The sequence below is a fragment of the Calliopsis andreniformis genome, chromosome 6 (assembly GCF_051401765.1).
Source record: "Calliopsis andreniformis isolate RMS-2024a chromosome 6, iyCalAndr_principal, whole genome shotgun sequence".
Classification (NCBI taxonomy): Eukaryota; Metazoa; Arthropoda; class Insecta; order Hymenoptera; family Andrenidae; genus Calliopsis; species Calliopsis andreniformis.
Genome location: NC_135067.1, coordinates 18,881,601 through 18,894,703, shown reverse-complemented (window position 1 = coordinate 18,894,703; position 13,103 = coordinate 18,881,601). Strand labels below are relative to the sequence as shown.

General features: G+C 36.4%; 2 protein-coding genes across 3 annotated transcripts; one reads left to right on the top strand and one right to left on the bottom strand.

Moving 5' to 3' along the window:
* Nucleotides 1–56: 56 nt before the first annotated feature.
* Cmb (combover) lies at nucleotides 57–6,305 on the top strand. 2 transcript variants are annotated; one of them, XM_076380090.1, is made up of 16 exons: nucleotides 58–320; nucleotides 448–628; nucleotides 1,115–1,235; nucleotides 1,308–1,435; nucleotides 1,512–1,610; nucleotides 1,694–1,807; nucleotides 1,891–2,793; nucleotides 2,875–3,007; nucleotides 3,073–3,213; nucleotides 3,291–3,717; nucleotides 4,492–4,611; nucleotides 4,692–4,943; nucleotides 5,007–5,181; nucleotides 5,261–5,449; nucleotides 5,520–5,639; nucleotides 5,715–6,305. In XM_076380090.1, the coding sequence occupies exons 2-16, from the start codon at nucleotides 479–481 to the stop codon at nucleotides 5,862–5,864; spliced, it is 3,222 nt and encodes a 1,073-aa protein (XP_076236205.1). In that variant the 5' UTR covers nucleotides 58–320; nucleotides 448–478; the 3' UTR covers nucleotides 5,865–6,305. The 2 variants fall into 2 exon arrangements, 1 of the variants encoding a protein (XP_076236205.1); XR_013002121.1 differs by lacking the exons at nucleotides 5,520–5,639; nucleotides 5,715–6,305 and having other exon boundaries at nucleotides 57–320; nucleotides 5,056–5,181; nucleotides 5,261–5,400.
* Nucleotides 6,079–7,771, bottom strand: LOC143180394 (uncharacterized). The gene is made up of 2 exons (XM_076380091.1): nucleotides 7,196–7,771; nucleotides 6,079–6,542 (listed from the first exon to the last, which is right to left on the bottom strand). Exons 1-2 carry the CDS (start codon nucleotides 7,599–7,601, stop codon nucleotides 6,208–6,210), a joined length of 741 nt encoding a protein of 246 aa, XP_076236206.1. The 5' UTR covers nucleotides 7,602–7,771; the 3' UTR covers nucleotides 6,079–6,207.
* Nucleotides 7,772–13,103: the final 5,332 nt, after the last annotated feature.

Below are 13,103 nucleotides of genomic sequence, written 5' to 3'. Positions count from 1 at the left end.
AGGAACTCATGGAACAGGAGTCTCCACTCTACCTCGTGACGTCACTTGACAGAAGGGACAGCAGGTTCTATACCATACCATACCTGACTTCGACCGATATATTCTTATAATCGTAGCCGTAAATGCGTCAATGGCCTAACTTATTTTTAGTATTCAATCTTTTTATTAGCCTGCCAAGTATTTTGACGCAAGAGCCTCGGAATACCGATTCATACATTGGAACTTCCGTCTTCATAACATTTGTCGGAATGATCACAGATTTAGTTGATTATCGCTTGCCTGAAATGTTCTTTCTTGTGTAATTGACTCTGTATTTACAGGTAAATGACACTCCTTCGTTTATAGAAAATCGCGTTTCCTTAAAATGACACCGTGATAAAGATTGTGCGTAGCAAGGTTAACTGTGGAAGATCAACAAACAAACAAAAAATAAACTTTCTTCAACAGTGTTAAAATATTTAATAATAAAGGACAGAACATGTTACCGGGAGTTAACAATGGCACACGCAACACGGGCACACTGCCGAAAAGCAATAGCAGAAATGATAGAAACAGGGAGCAGTCAGCTGCTAATCAATTTGCAAACCGTTCTACCTATCATGGATATATACAGCACTCTAAGAATTTGGTAAACTGATTAAAAAATAAGCATACTGTTTCTGTTCTAAATTATTTATTTTTATAATGTATTATTTAATATATTTAATACAATATAATGTATGAAAATTATTTAAGTTAATAACATAAGTTACAAGTTGCTGTACTTAGTATAAATTGAAATAAATTTTGGTAATATTGTTATAATTGAATTCATACAATGTTAATTACAGATATAAAAAATGTTTAAAAGATAATATCAACTTATTCTTAAATTTGATGTAATTTGAACTTCTTAAATGAAAACTTTATACAGCATCTGTATATAGTAGGTGAAAAGATAATCTATTAATAGACAGCTGAATAGTGGGGAAGTTCTCTCTAAGAATACATATCCAGATACAATTCTACCTCTGGGCAGTAGAGTTACAGTATTTCACTTACCATTTCTAGGAACCACTAATAATTTCCTGTGTGTCTAATCAGTCCGTTTTATTTTATAAATTGCTTGTAATAGTACCAACTTGATTGGGAACCTGTTGTCGGAAGGGAACACTTAAGAGTAAAAAGGAATAGGAATATTAACAGTAAAATTTCCTCAGTTCCATCGACTACTTATCAAGATACTACTTTATTTGGTATGTTTTTCAATACTAATTTTCTTCTTCTATAATAAGTTCATTTATAATTTCTAAAAATTATTGTGTTAGCGTATAGTTGTGGACAACCATACAATCACTGTACATACAATTGGCAAAAAATGGTTCCTCCTACAGATTCTCAAACTCAATCTCCTCCAAGATTTCAGGGAACAAAACCTTCTAATGTTAATAAAATGGTAAATAATTATTTTTCTTATTTTTAAGTATTCCTAATACTGCATGTCTATAGTTTCTTTAATCCAATCATTATAGCCGGATAGGAGTCAAGTAGAATTTCGTTTAAATGAAATCAGAGACTGCATCAGAGTTACATCAACAGTGATGGATTCTCTTAATCAATCTAGTGATCCAGTAAGTACATAAGATTATCATGAGTTATATAAAATTTCTTTGTATCTAATATATTTAATTTATTCTATATTAAATTTATGTAGCGTGCACAAGCTCAGTGCGAGAAGCTAGGAACTATGCTAGAGGATCTTCATGATAGCGAAAGAAAACTAACAAAACTGTTAGAACAATATCCAAATCGTGGGATGGTTTGCGAGGTTATTGAACTTATAAAATTATTATTCATTAATTGATATAAAACTGTTACATTCAATTTTTTGTACTATTATCTTTTTTCTAGAATGGGGAAAATGGTTGGGAGGATGGAGAAGAAAATGAAGAAATGAATAGAGAAGCACAATTACGGAAGAAATTAGAAGATGTACAGGAGAAACTTGCAGAATTACAAGAACATCAAGCCAGTTTAGTTGGAATACAATTACGCGTTACAGAAACATTAAACGAAGCACGTCAAACTCAACAAGCTCTTTTACAACAAGACAATCAAAATACATCTAGTTTGGCCATGCCTTTACTTGTAAACATGGAACAACTTGAAACTGAAACGGCAAAATTAGCTCAGCTTCAAGCAAAGAAGAAGCACATGGATCAACTTGTTGCAGAATTGCAAGCTATAGAGATGGCTGAGAAGGGTAGTTGTAGCTCTGAAGGTCCAAGAAACGTTTACAGAGATAAAGTTGCCGAATTAGAAGCCATGAAAGCACAACTTGCTCACTTAAAAGCATTAATGGAAGAAGCAACAAGAGGTCGTGAGTGTTTGGATGCCAACTCTGATGCTGAACCTGAAGTAGACATGAATGGTGAAGCTACAGCTGATGTGGATGGACATGAAGAAAATGGAACAAGTATTTCGTTTGAACGTCAAAGTGATACTGATGAAATGAGTCATGAGAAACCCAGGAATACTGGTGGAAGGCTAACGGTTGAAGAAATTGAGGCTGTCACAAGAGAGATTCGGCAACAGTCTGCTTTGTTACAAACGACCAAGGCCGAACTACTCCGATTTAAACGACCATCAGCATCAGGGACCCATGGTAATTCTTCATCTGTTTATCCGACTTCGACGCCTCCTCCATCACTTACAACATCCATTAGTTCTGAGAAAAAGCAAGACAACAATAGTACTTCAGAGTCACAGTCTAATCAAGGAAAAAGACGTCAAATCGAAGATTTTATGCGGAAGGTACTTATTTTATGTTTATTATTATATGTAAAAATTTATCACTATCCATATCCACAACATTTTTACTCTATTGGAACGTAGGAGTCATCACATTCATCTAGCGTCAACCGTGATATAGGAGGTCCAACTGATGTAAATAGCCATAGAAGTTCAAGTTCGCATATTAGTCATACAAGTACTCCTGCTAACGTTTGGCCTTCTTCTACAGTTATAGGTAAATATTATGCACTACATTGTAATTACCGTGATACTGACCTTGTGATCATTTTTTATGCGAAGGAGGATCTAACGATGAAGGTTTAGATGGCGTATCTGCGGAGAATTTAATGGATATGGGACCGCAAACGACTACACTTGAGAATGGGCTCAATGGAAATTGGTGGGCGTGTCCACCACCTCCATTGAATCAATTACCGCAAGGTAAAAGATATAATCAACACAGAAAGCTAAACTTTATAATGTTGTTTCATATGAAAAACTGTATATCCTGTTTTTAGGGTCAAATGAATATTATCGGCAATTAGTAATGGGTTCTCAAGCTCAGCAGCTTCAAATGATGGGCGCAACGATACAACAATGTTGTCAAATGTTATGGTCTCAACAACGTCAATTACAATCTATGCGTTCAGCTATTGTTCAATTACAAATGCAGTTGAAACAACCACAATTACAACAGAGAAGTAATAGCGGAAATGATGACTACTCTAATCTGAGTCGCAATGTTCATCCACCCGGTGAAAACTTAGATTCTACATTACCGCCGAGCTCATCTCTACCGAATTTGGTATCATTACCAAATTCATCTCCCGCATTATCTCATACCGCTACAATGACATCCGCTAATTCCCAACATCAGCAGCAGCAACTAAACAATCAAGTACCACCTGGCAATAGAGCAAACAACTATTGGGATAATTTCCGAAGGTAATAAAATATATACACATATATGTATATATACACTACATATTCAATATGAATTTCATTATCTGTTTTAATGCGGTGCAATTATTATCTATTTTGATGCGTCATTGTCAGTTTTTCAATCATGTAATCATTTAGCATAAAAATGTTATTTATACAATATCGAAGTAAGATTTGTTTTACGAATTATGGAATTGAGTTTTTCAGATCTCTTATTAAATGAAATAAGCGATGTTTTTTCTCTTTCTAATTGGATACTATTTTAAAAAAGTACAGTTTTCTATGAGTTTAGGTGTTTTGTGATGAAGAGATCGTGCACATTCACTTTCCATCTTTGTGTAAATCTTTGTATCATTGCATAAAGTAATAAACTTCACGGTCTATCTGTGCACCTTTTGTCTTGTACTTCTTACTTATTACTACCCTCGTTTAAAACATGTCGCACGTAAGATTTTGCTTCTGTAGTCCAATGGGTAGCGAAAATGAATCTAAATGAGGATAGTATGTTGGTAGGTAAACAATGGGTATGTAATACAATGTGTTCAAGGTCACAAATATTTTGGTCCATGCTAACAACAAATACTAAATCAGCAATAACTCCAGCTTCATTCTTTTTTGTGTCATCTATTGTGTTTTTTTCTCCTTTACGCAACAAGTGATATACTAAACGAAGTATCGTTTTGTTATTTCATTCATTTCATCTCAAGCATGGTATGAACATTTTGAAAATAATACCATATTAAAGTTCATGTATAAATTTGTTTTCTATATTTTTAGTTATTCTAGACAAAACTTACTCTCAGGAAGTGTGAAGACTACGACAGATGCTTCTTCGGGAACTATTGCAAATTCAGCATCTTCTTCAAACACTATATCGAGTGTCAATACTTCTCTCATGTATGTACTTTATGTAAAGCATTCAATAGGCACTCGCGAATAAAATTTCTACGTTTACATCGTATAAATTTTATCCGAAGGAAAGACAAACGGAATCGAGACCAAGGAAGTGACAATTTACCATCCTTATCTGGATCAGAAGCACAGTATTCTCTAAACTTGCAATTGCCTTCAAATTTACAACAGCAAGAAAGAGAAAATACTGTTACACGTAGTAATATTTTGACCAACGAGGTATCTCAACAACAAGTTGACAATTTATGGGAAGAAGCACATTCATCATTTCGACTACCATCGACAGTAAACGATGAACATCCACTTCAAAATATAAGGTATAATTTCTCTTAAAAAAGTATATCTTTTATAATCTATAATTTACGTATTTTATCATATAGTTCTGAATTGAAAGACGTTCTAAGCTCTCTTATTTCCGTAAATAAAAAGCGACCAAGTTATTTACTCATTATATTAAGGGAAATTAAAGCTATAAGTGAAGATCATAGGCTGCGACCTCGTTTATTGAGATCGTTACGTGCTTTACAAGATGCACAATCATCAAGTAATCCACTGGTATGCATAGTACTATTGTTAAATTTATCTATGATAAAAATTAAACATCTTTACATGCATTATTCAATATTTTTTATAGAATGAAGTAACTGATCAAACTGCTAGTGAAAGTTGTCAATCTAGCGATGAAGATTCTGATGTAGATGCAGTATTAGGTACAGGTACAGAAAATCAATCATCTATGGGAGAATTAGCTGCATCATCTCAAGCAGGAACTTCATCATCTCCTATTGCACATATACCACTAATAGATCGTTTAGATCTACCAGTAAGCACTATTACCGATAAGTCACCGTTAGACAGTTAAGAAAGACATATCATACTATCACTTTCCGTAGGGAACATCATCTCTTGATTCTGCAAGTGCTGTACTTCCTGTATCTAACACAAAATCGGGATATAATGAAGACTTAGCAGAGGCTGATCAATCAAGGCCTGATTCTTCTGGTAATCAACAGGTAATTTAAAGTTCACGTATTAAAATGAGACTAAGAATAAATGGATAGAAATGCAACTTGACTATAATGTTACAGACTTCTAATAATGAAGAAGACACTGAACAGGGTCAAGAAGAAGCAGCTGGACCACTAGTACCTATACAGCCAACATTTGATGGTGAAGTAGATTTGGAAAGCCTAGCTGCAAAAGCAGAGGATGAGAGAAACGAAAGCAATCATTTCTGATATTGAATTATAATATTTTATAAAGTAATTCTTATGCTTATGAATAATAAGTCAATAAATCATAAATATTTATAACTTCTCTGTTTCTCTCATCTTTTTCAACTGAAATACACATCATTGAAACTTTTAGATTTTTTGATATTGGACGGTATTCTTGTGTCTTTCTTAGTTGTATTGTGTTATTTAGAACTTAGATTATGATTAGACTTGTGAATTAGAAAAGTAAGTATTTATTTTTGACTATACAATACAATGCAATGACATACTTATGCATAATGAATATACATTTTGTGAAACAAATACAAAAAATATAAACATTAAAGACGATTGTCGAATATCCTATTTAAAATTCTGTCTCAGTGTTGCCATCGTATGCTTGTAATCGATGGAGGTGATATATGGAACATCCATGTGTCTCAAATAAAATCTTCTCATACTCAGTACTGTTTTCAATTGATTTACACCCAGTGCTTGATGATAAACATTTATAATCTGAATTATTTAATTGATTATGGTTACCTGCTGCCCAAAAGCAGCCCCCATTTACGATTGAAGTTTCTTTCAGGGTTGTATCCTTGAACATCTTTATATGTAACAGGTCCGACTCATAAGACACCGTGGCCAATCCATGGTCTTCTGCATTTCCTCTATCGTGGTGTGCGTGTTTGTTGCCACCGCCTCTGAAAGGAAACCCACTGATTTATTGACTAATTTAATTGAATATCTCCTATGTCATCCATTTTGTCAGCAAATTATGTCCTTACCATCAAAAAAAGACCAAACTTACTAAGAGTGTCATTAGTTTATGAAAAAATATTAGCATCCACGCTTTCCATTGCATACCATTAGCCATGGTACAGAAGACGACAGGATGCATTAAGCTTCAAAATAAATTTAATGCCAGGATCGGATGAAAATCACTGTAGTCACATGTAAATATACAATCTCATTCCCCATAGAAGGGAAAACCGAGTATCTACATATTTTAATATCAATTACAGCATTGAGATGGTGTTAAACGACATTGATGCTTCCATCGTTTACTGATTTCCTTTGAGAGTGATTTATTTTACCAAGAAATACATTTTATAAAAGACAGATACTGATTTACTTCCAATAAGTGGTTTCCCGCGCTCAAAAATTTTCCCGCTAAAACGTAGAGAGGGAAAGAAACAACGACCTCTAACAAGATCTATTTGAATCATGTACGAATATGAATTGATGAGGTCGCATTTTTGAATAATGTTTACATAAAATAGTAAACAGGAATGTGTCCACCGATTGCTCTCATAAAGAAATTCGAAAGTTTAGAATTATGAATTCTCTCCTACCTTCACGAAACTTTTTCTGATCGCTGGTAGGGCTGAGATCACCGTTGCATCGCTTCCGGTTCCTGCGCCGAAGCGTGTCCGCTTCGCTGTGAACCGCCAGTTGTGGACATTGTTGTTGCTTCTCGTTTGTTCCCAAGCGATTCTGCCCCGATGCCTCTAGAATTACGGAATTGTTATTCAGATAGCTGGACGCTATAGAATAATCGCATCCGTCATCGTCAGTTTCCATAGCTGTATCGTACGAACAGGGATCAAACACCGGCGATTCGACATTCGCGTGCTCGAGAACAGTACTGAATTGACTTTCGTTTCTATAAGGCGGTACGTAACCGTAATACGTGTTTGACGACATGAACGACTGAACGGCGGTTCTCGCGTTATACAAAGCACCACTCGCTACCGCCATATTTATACTTTCTTCACAACCGATTTTCTATCTTAAACCGAGCCGTACAACAGCACGCTGCTATGTATCGTTGAAATGTGTACGTTAGATCACACGATAAAGAAAATGAAAACAGAAAACACCATGCAACAGACACGATGTTGACACTTTCCGAGAAGAGCACCGAATGCAGTTCGGGTTGGAAGCCGAATATGCTCGAACGGCGAATCGGCAACATTCGGCTTTCTTCGCTCGATTTAGTTCGTTTCTTCAAATCCCCACCAACTCTCGTTTTCAATAATCGACCCACACATGGGAATTTATTACACTTATGTCACTGACATGACTCAAATGTTTAAATATATTTTTGAAGGATGATTTCAGTTTTCGAAGATATTTGAAAATGATTCAAATAATGTTATGGTGTTATTGTGTTAATTTAAGGCCACTGAAAATACTGCATTTCTACTGAACTGAACTGGATGCGTTTTTCTGTAAATGTTTGGCTAAAATAAATAAACAGTTCTTCGAAATTTGAGAAATATTTTCTGGAAATTTTTTGTCGGTTTTATCATTAATAATATATAAAATAAATTTATAACCTCATATATTTTTTTGTCCTGTTTTCGGTTCGAAGAGTTCGCCAGCCCCCTTATCATTTCCCACAAAGTTTAACCGAGTGTTATATTACCGTTTTTCTGTCGCGCTCAACGTTAGCGGCTGTTCACGAAATAAGAGTGCAGCGCTATACGTGGTAAGAATTGAAATAATGCTGGTATGGTAGGAATATGTTCCCAGTTGCTGGTATTACCAGTGCTAAAAATGAAATACATTGTGTTTCCAGTATCCTCCGCTCGAAAATCGCAGAGGGCGTTGGAAGACCAGTGGTTTTTGAATAAGTCGGTATTTTAAAATATGGGACACGAGACACGAAATTTCCTAACCTATCTTATTTATTCTGTATATTCGTCTTTCGTCTGTGTTGCCCAGTTAATTCTCTATACTCGTTAGTAGCGGACTAGCAGTAATAAATTCTCTAATTACGTGTAGGTTACGTACTAAAATCAATTAGTGAAAAAGTAGTATGGCATTCACACACTAGAGCGCGCTTCGTAAGTATTTTGAAGCTCGCGCCTCGCGCCTTCTCTTTAGTTGAAACTGGTTTAAAGGCGACAGAGTGTGTGCACGCTGCAGATGCATTGTTCAATTTTGTTTTTGAGTAAATATATTTGTCAATTATATTTACATTAACAAATATGTTTCGTGTATACCAATGAAGTTAAATACTAGAAGTTATCCGTGGCGGGTGGTTAATTATGAAGAGAAGAGCATCGAGAAAATTGATGGCCTTTTCGTTGGAGGAGAGGTATGTACGATCATATTTTAAAATATAACATATCCATTCTGTGAATATTCTACATTGCACAATAGTTGTACAAGATTTTTATTACGACAAAATTCAGTACAGATTTTGAAAGGTAAGAGATTCAGTAGAGATTTTGAAAGTTAGGAAATTCAGTATTTAAAGTACAAATTGACTGTCCCGGTTGGAACAGTCCATTTTCGGTCACGTGACTGGAACAGTCCATTTTCGACTATGTGATTGGAACAGTCCGTTTTCGCAGCATACTCTCTATGAAATTGAAATACACATTGATACATAAGCAAACGAAGAAAAGAATATTAGCAGTTAAAGTTATTTTTTGCATTTTAGTTTCTTTAAAAATTTAAAGTGGGAATTTTCAAATTTCCAATGTTTAAAATCTTTCTTTGAATTTGTTCAATGTGGTACTATCGCGTCAGGTAAATCCTATCAACAACAGCTGCGGAAATTATTCCTCTAGAATGAGCTCTTATATTTCGATTAGATTGAGAAGTCTTTAGTATGCATTTAGGAAAGTACTTGCGAATCGTGCGTTCTAACACGATTGCATAGTTCGGACGGGGCGATCGTAGTTACCATAATGACCCCATCGATTGGAACGGAAGTTCGTCTTAACTTCCGTCCGCCAGGAAACTGAATCCTTTGAATTGATTCAAAAGCTTGATTAGCACGTTGATTGCTGCGGGGACGCGTGTGCACGTGTAGGTGTGTGGGTGTCGCGGGCACACAAGACGCTCGGCCCTTTCGCTATTGAAGACACGTGTGTGCTCGTATCTAACCGACAAATTGCTTTCGTTACGAATCGATAGTATCGCGGTATCGGTTCGATTCGAATTGGAAACACTGGGCCAATTCGTTTACGCGTTTCAATAGCATTGGCCCAGCCATATTCCTCGTTTCTATTAGTAACCGAATTTAACTGGAATTTGTAATCTGAACTATGTGAACGTAGGTCGCCAGAAAATATCACCACCGATTCTGTCGAATTTCTCTTTTTCCTTTGAAAAATTCAGTTTTCTAGATTCCAAGGTCATACGGATTTTTTCTGTTTTATTGGAAACTAGGACCATTATTAAAAAGTTAGGACTAGGAAAATTTGTATTTGCCTATGATCTTAAGAAAATAGTCTCGATCTTATAGAAAGTAATAATCTCGAGAATTTATTTGCCTTTTGTTCACATAGAGAATGGCTTGTTTTATTTTGCCATTCACTAGGGGTAACAGAGTACGATCGAAAATGCCGAGGGTCCATTGATTCTGGCGCTGAGCGCATAAAACTTTCATAAAATTTTATAACCGTTGCTTTCCATTAAAAATATTAACGTAGCAAGGGACAGCGATTACGCGAGCAGGGGGTCGAATGAACGTGCGATCTTCGTTCATGGAAGGTCCACCGCGTGACGCTCGTATTTTTCGTCGTGGTTTTAAATTGCATTATCTCTGCATCTGACTAGACTTACGATTATCTCTTTTTCCTCGCGTAATTTGTATCTTCAGTTTATCTTTTAAATTACTTGACCCGCGTGGCCTCTCGTAGTTAGCGTGAATATTATTACGGTTGTCACATTTCAGTGGAGAAAAATTGTAAAGCAAAAGTACGTGGCGATAGCTGTTGCGAATCGATTTTTAAAACCTTCGACTCGAGTTAATTGAAGTGTTTATTCGCGTCTAGTAGGGTGCACGGTGAAACGCGGACATAAAGGAAGAAATAAATTCTGGTTAGACGTTTCAGTATTTTGAAGAAAAAAAGAGACCCATAGGGTACCTCAATCTCGTTTACTCGGAAAGTTTTAGCAATTTTTCGACCATCGTTGCGAGGTGTATCGAAGGGGTTGAAATAATTACTTACAGGTACAGGATAATTAATGGCAGTGTCGACAGGTGAATAGTGGATCGAACAAAGTTAAGGAAATAGTAAAAAGAGTAAAGCTGCACGAGCTTGTCTCACTTAAATGTAAATTTCACAAATCCATTTCATTGTATAAACATTATTCCCATGTTTCAATTGAAGTTGAATTAGTTTGCAAGAGTGGAGCAGTAACATTTACATGGTGGAGAGTTGTAACAACGTCGTTATCATTGACATACGTTTGCTGTAGTGGGCACATGATATGTTTTTATTAATAATTGCTAATTATTCTTCCATTCAGAGTTCTGCCTTGTTTATATTTTTTTATAATTATTTAGTAGAAATATTACAAATGTCTTTCGATAACTACTAGAGATAAAGACTCAACGGAAGCTTTGTATTTTAGACATGCAAAAAGTATTTTATCTAGTCATTATTTAATTTTAGAGGAGCTATTCCGTCATAAAGAAAACAAGCGATATGCACTGTGTTACTCTCCTGGGAGTCTAAAATATTAAAAAAAGTTGTCTCTGCGTCTGACAGTTCTCGAGAAAATAGCTTATAATACTTCTCGTGGTCGACGCTCTGTACACGTCGCCCTTAGCAAGGGTTAAGTAGGTCATAGGGTGCGCAGAAAAATAGGTCACAAATGCAGAAAAACAATTTTCCACCGTGTCCTTCTGCTTTCCACTGTTTCAACTCTGAGCAATCAGTAGGGGACCACAGATGATATATCACCGAGGTGGGCGATTAATCATTATCTTTACTTTGATATTAACTCACCGCAAAACGTTGGTCCGCGATCGCCTGACCGGAGATGTTAGCGGTTAAGAGCGGTCGTTGCAATCGCCTGCGACAAATAATCGCAGAAACAAGGTGATCGCGGTAGGGGGTTGCCCGCAAATGATCCACCATTTATGCGTGTTCTTGTTGCGCCCCAAGTTCTCCAACAATTTGCATCGTCGACCGTGCCTCGGCCTGCAACAATAGATTTCGTGTGGCAAAAAGCGACTCGACGGCTATCAGTTTCCAATAAAAACTGCTTTCCAATATCTATTCGTATAATGGCGCGTGCTGTTATTTCACGGGTTGAACGATCGCTTTCGATACTGTCCCAGATACACTTGTGGCGTTTCTTTCTCCTTGGGAAAATTCGAGTCGGCAGACATTTATGTCCTTGATAGGGTATCACTGTGAAAAATAAATTACGTGGAAAGGAAGGGAGCATATTTTCAAAGTAATTTATTTGACAACGCTAAAACGACCAAGTTGAGAGGTGATCAAGCTTCTTATTAATATTTATGCAGCTAGGATGTTCATTTTTGAAAATAGGACAGTTTTTAAGGGGGAGTGAAAAATTGATTTCGAGGTAGAATTGGTGTACAGTATCATCACGTTATTCAGCCGGCTCACGTATTCGATTTCGTAATTCTGTTTTCGGTGGAAGAATGAAGATTGATATCGATCGGAATAGGTAGCTTTTTGACTTTTCACTTATCCCCCGTGGCAAAACTCGATTGCGACGGCCTGATAACGGTAGAGTTTGCGGGCGAACGTCAAAAGTCGGGCGGCGGTAAGTTAATCACGGAGCCCGGAAGCTGCGAACGTCAAAGGATTTACGGAAGCGGAACGCCGCGCCGGAAAGAGGAGTTAATCTGTCGCATATGCCACGGCTATTTAATCGTATCGCTCGTGTCAAGTTGTTTCAGCTGTCGTGGCCACTCATAGTCCAGTTGCTTCCTATTGAGAACCATGTCACGATATTTGAGACATTGTATTCTAAAAAAAAGGGAATTGAAAAGTTAACTTCTCTTGCAATGTAGATTCTCTTTTTTATTGCAACTTGCTCTCAAACATGTATAATATCTACTAAAATAATTGAATTTTAAGGACAAAGTGAAATTCACTTCGAATAGGAAATTGTATGGAAGTTAGCGGGATTGATATAAATTTCAGTATTGGAGAATAGGAATTATTAACAATTTGTGGTAAACAATAGGTGAAATTATTATTAATAGTATTTGCAGGTGGAATTTGCACTACAGTTATTATTTCATCCGGTGTATCAATCGCTCACGAATTATGTCTCGGTAGTTTAATTTGGCGGGTTCGATCAGCCAATCAGTGGACTCGAAATCATTATCTTGTTTTCTCTGCAAACTATAAATACAACCACGGGACCGTCAGATCCACAGATCCTCCGCTGCCTTCGGCGGGGTCGGATTTCCTCGGGCCCTCGGGGTTCCTTGGGTGAGTATCTCGAGGGTGGTGACTCAGGATGCCTGGGACC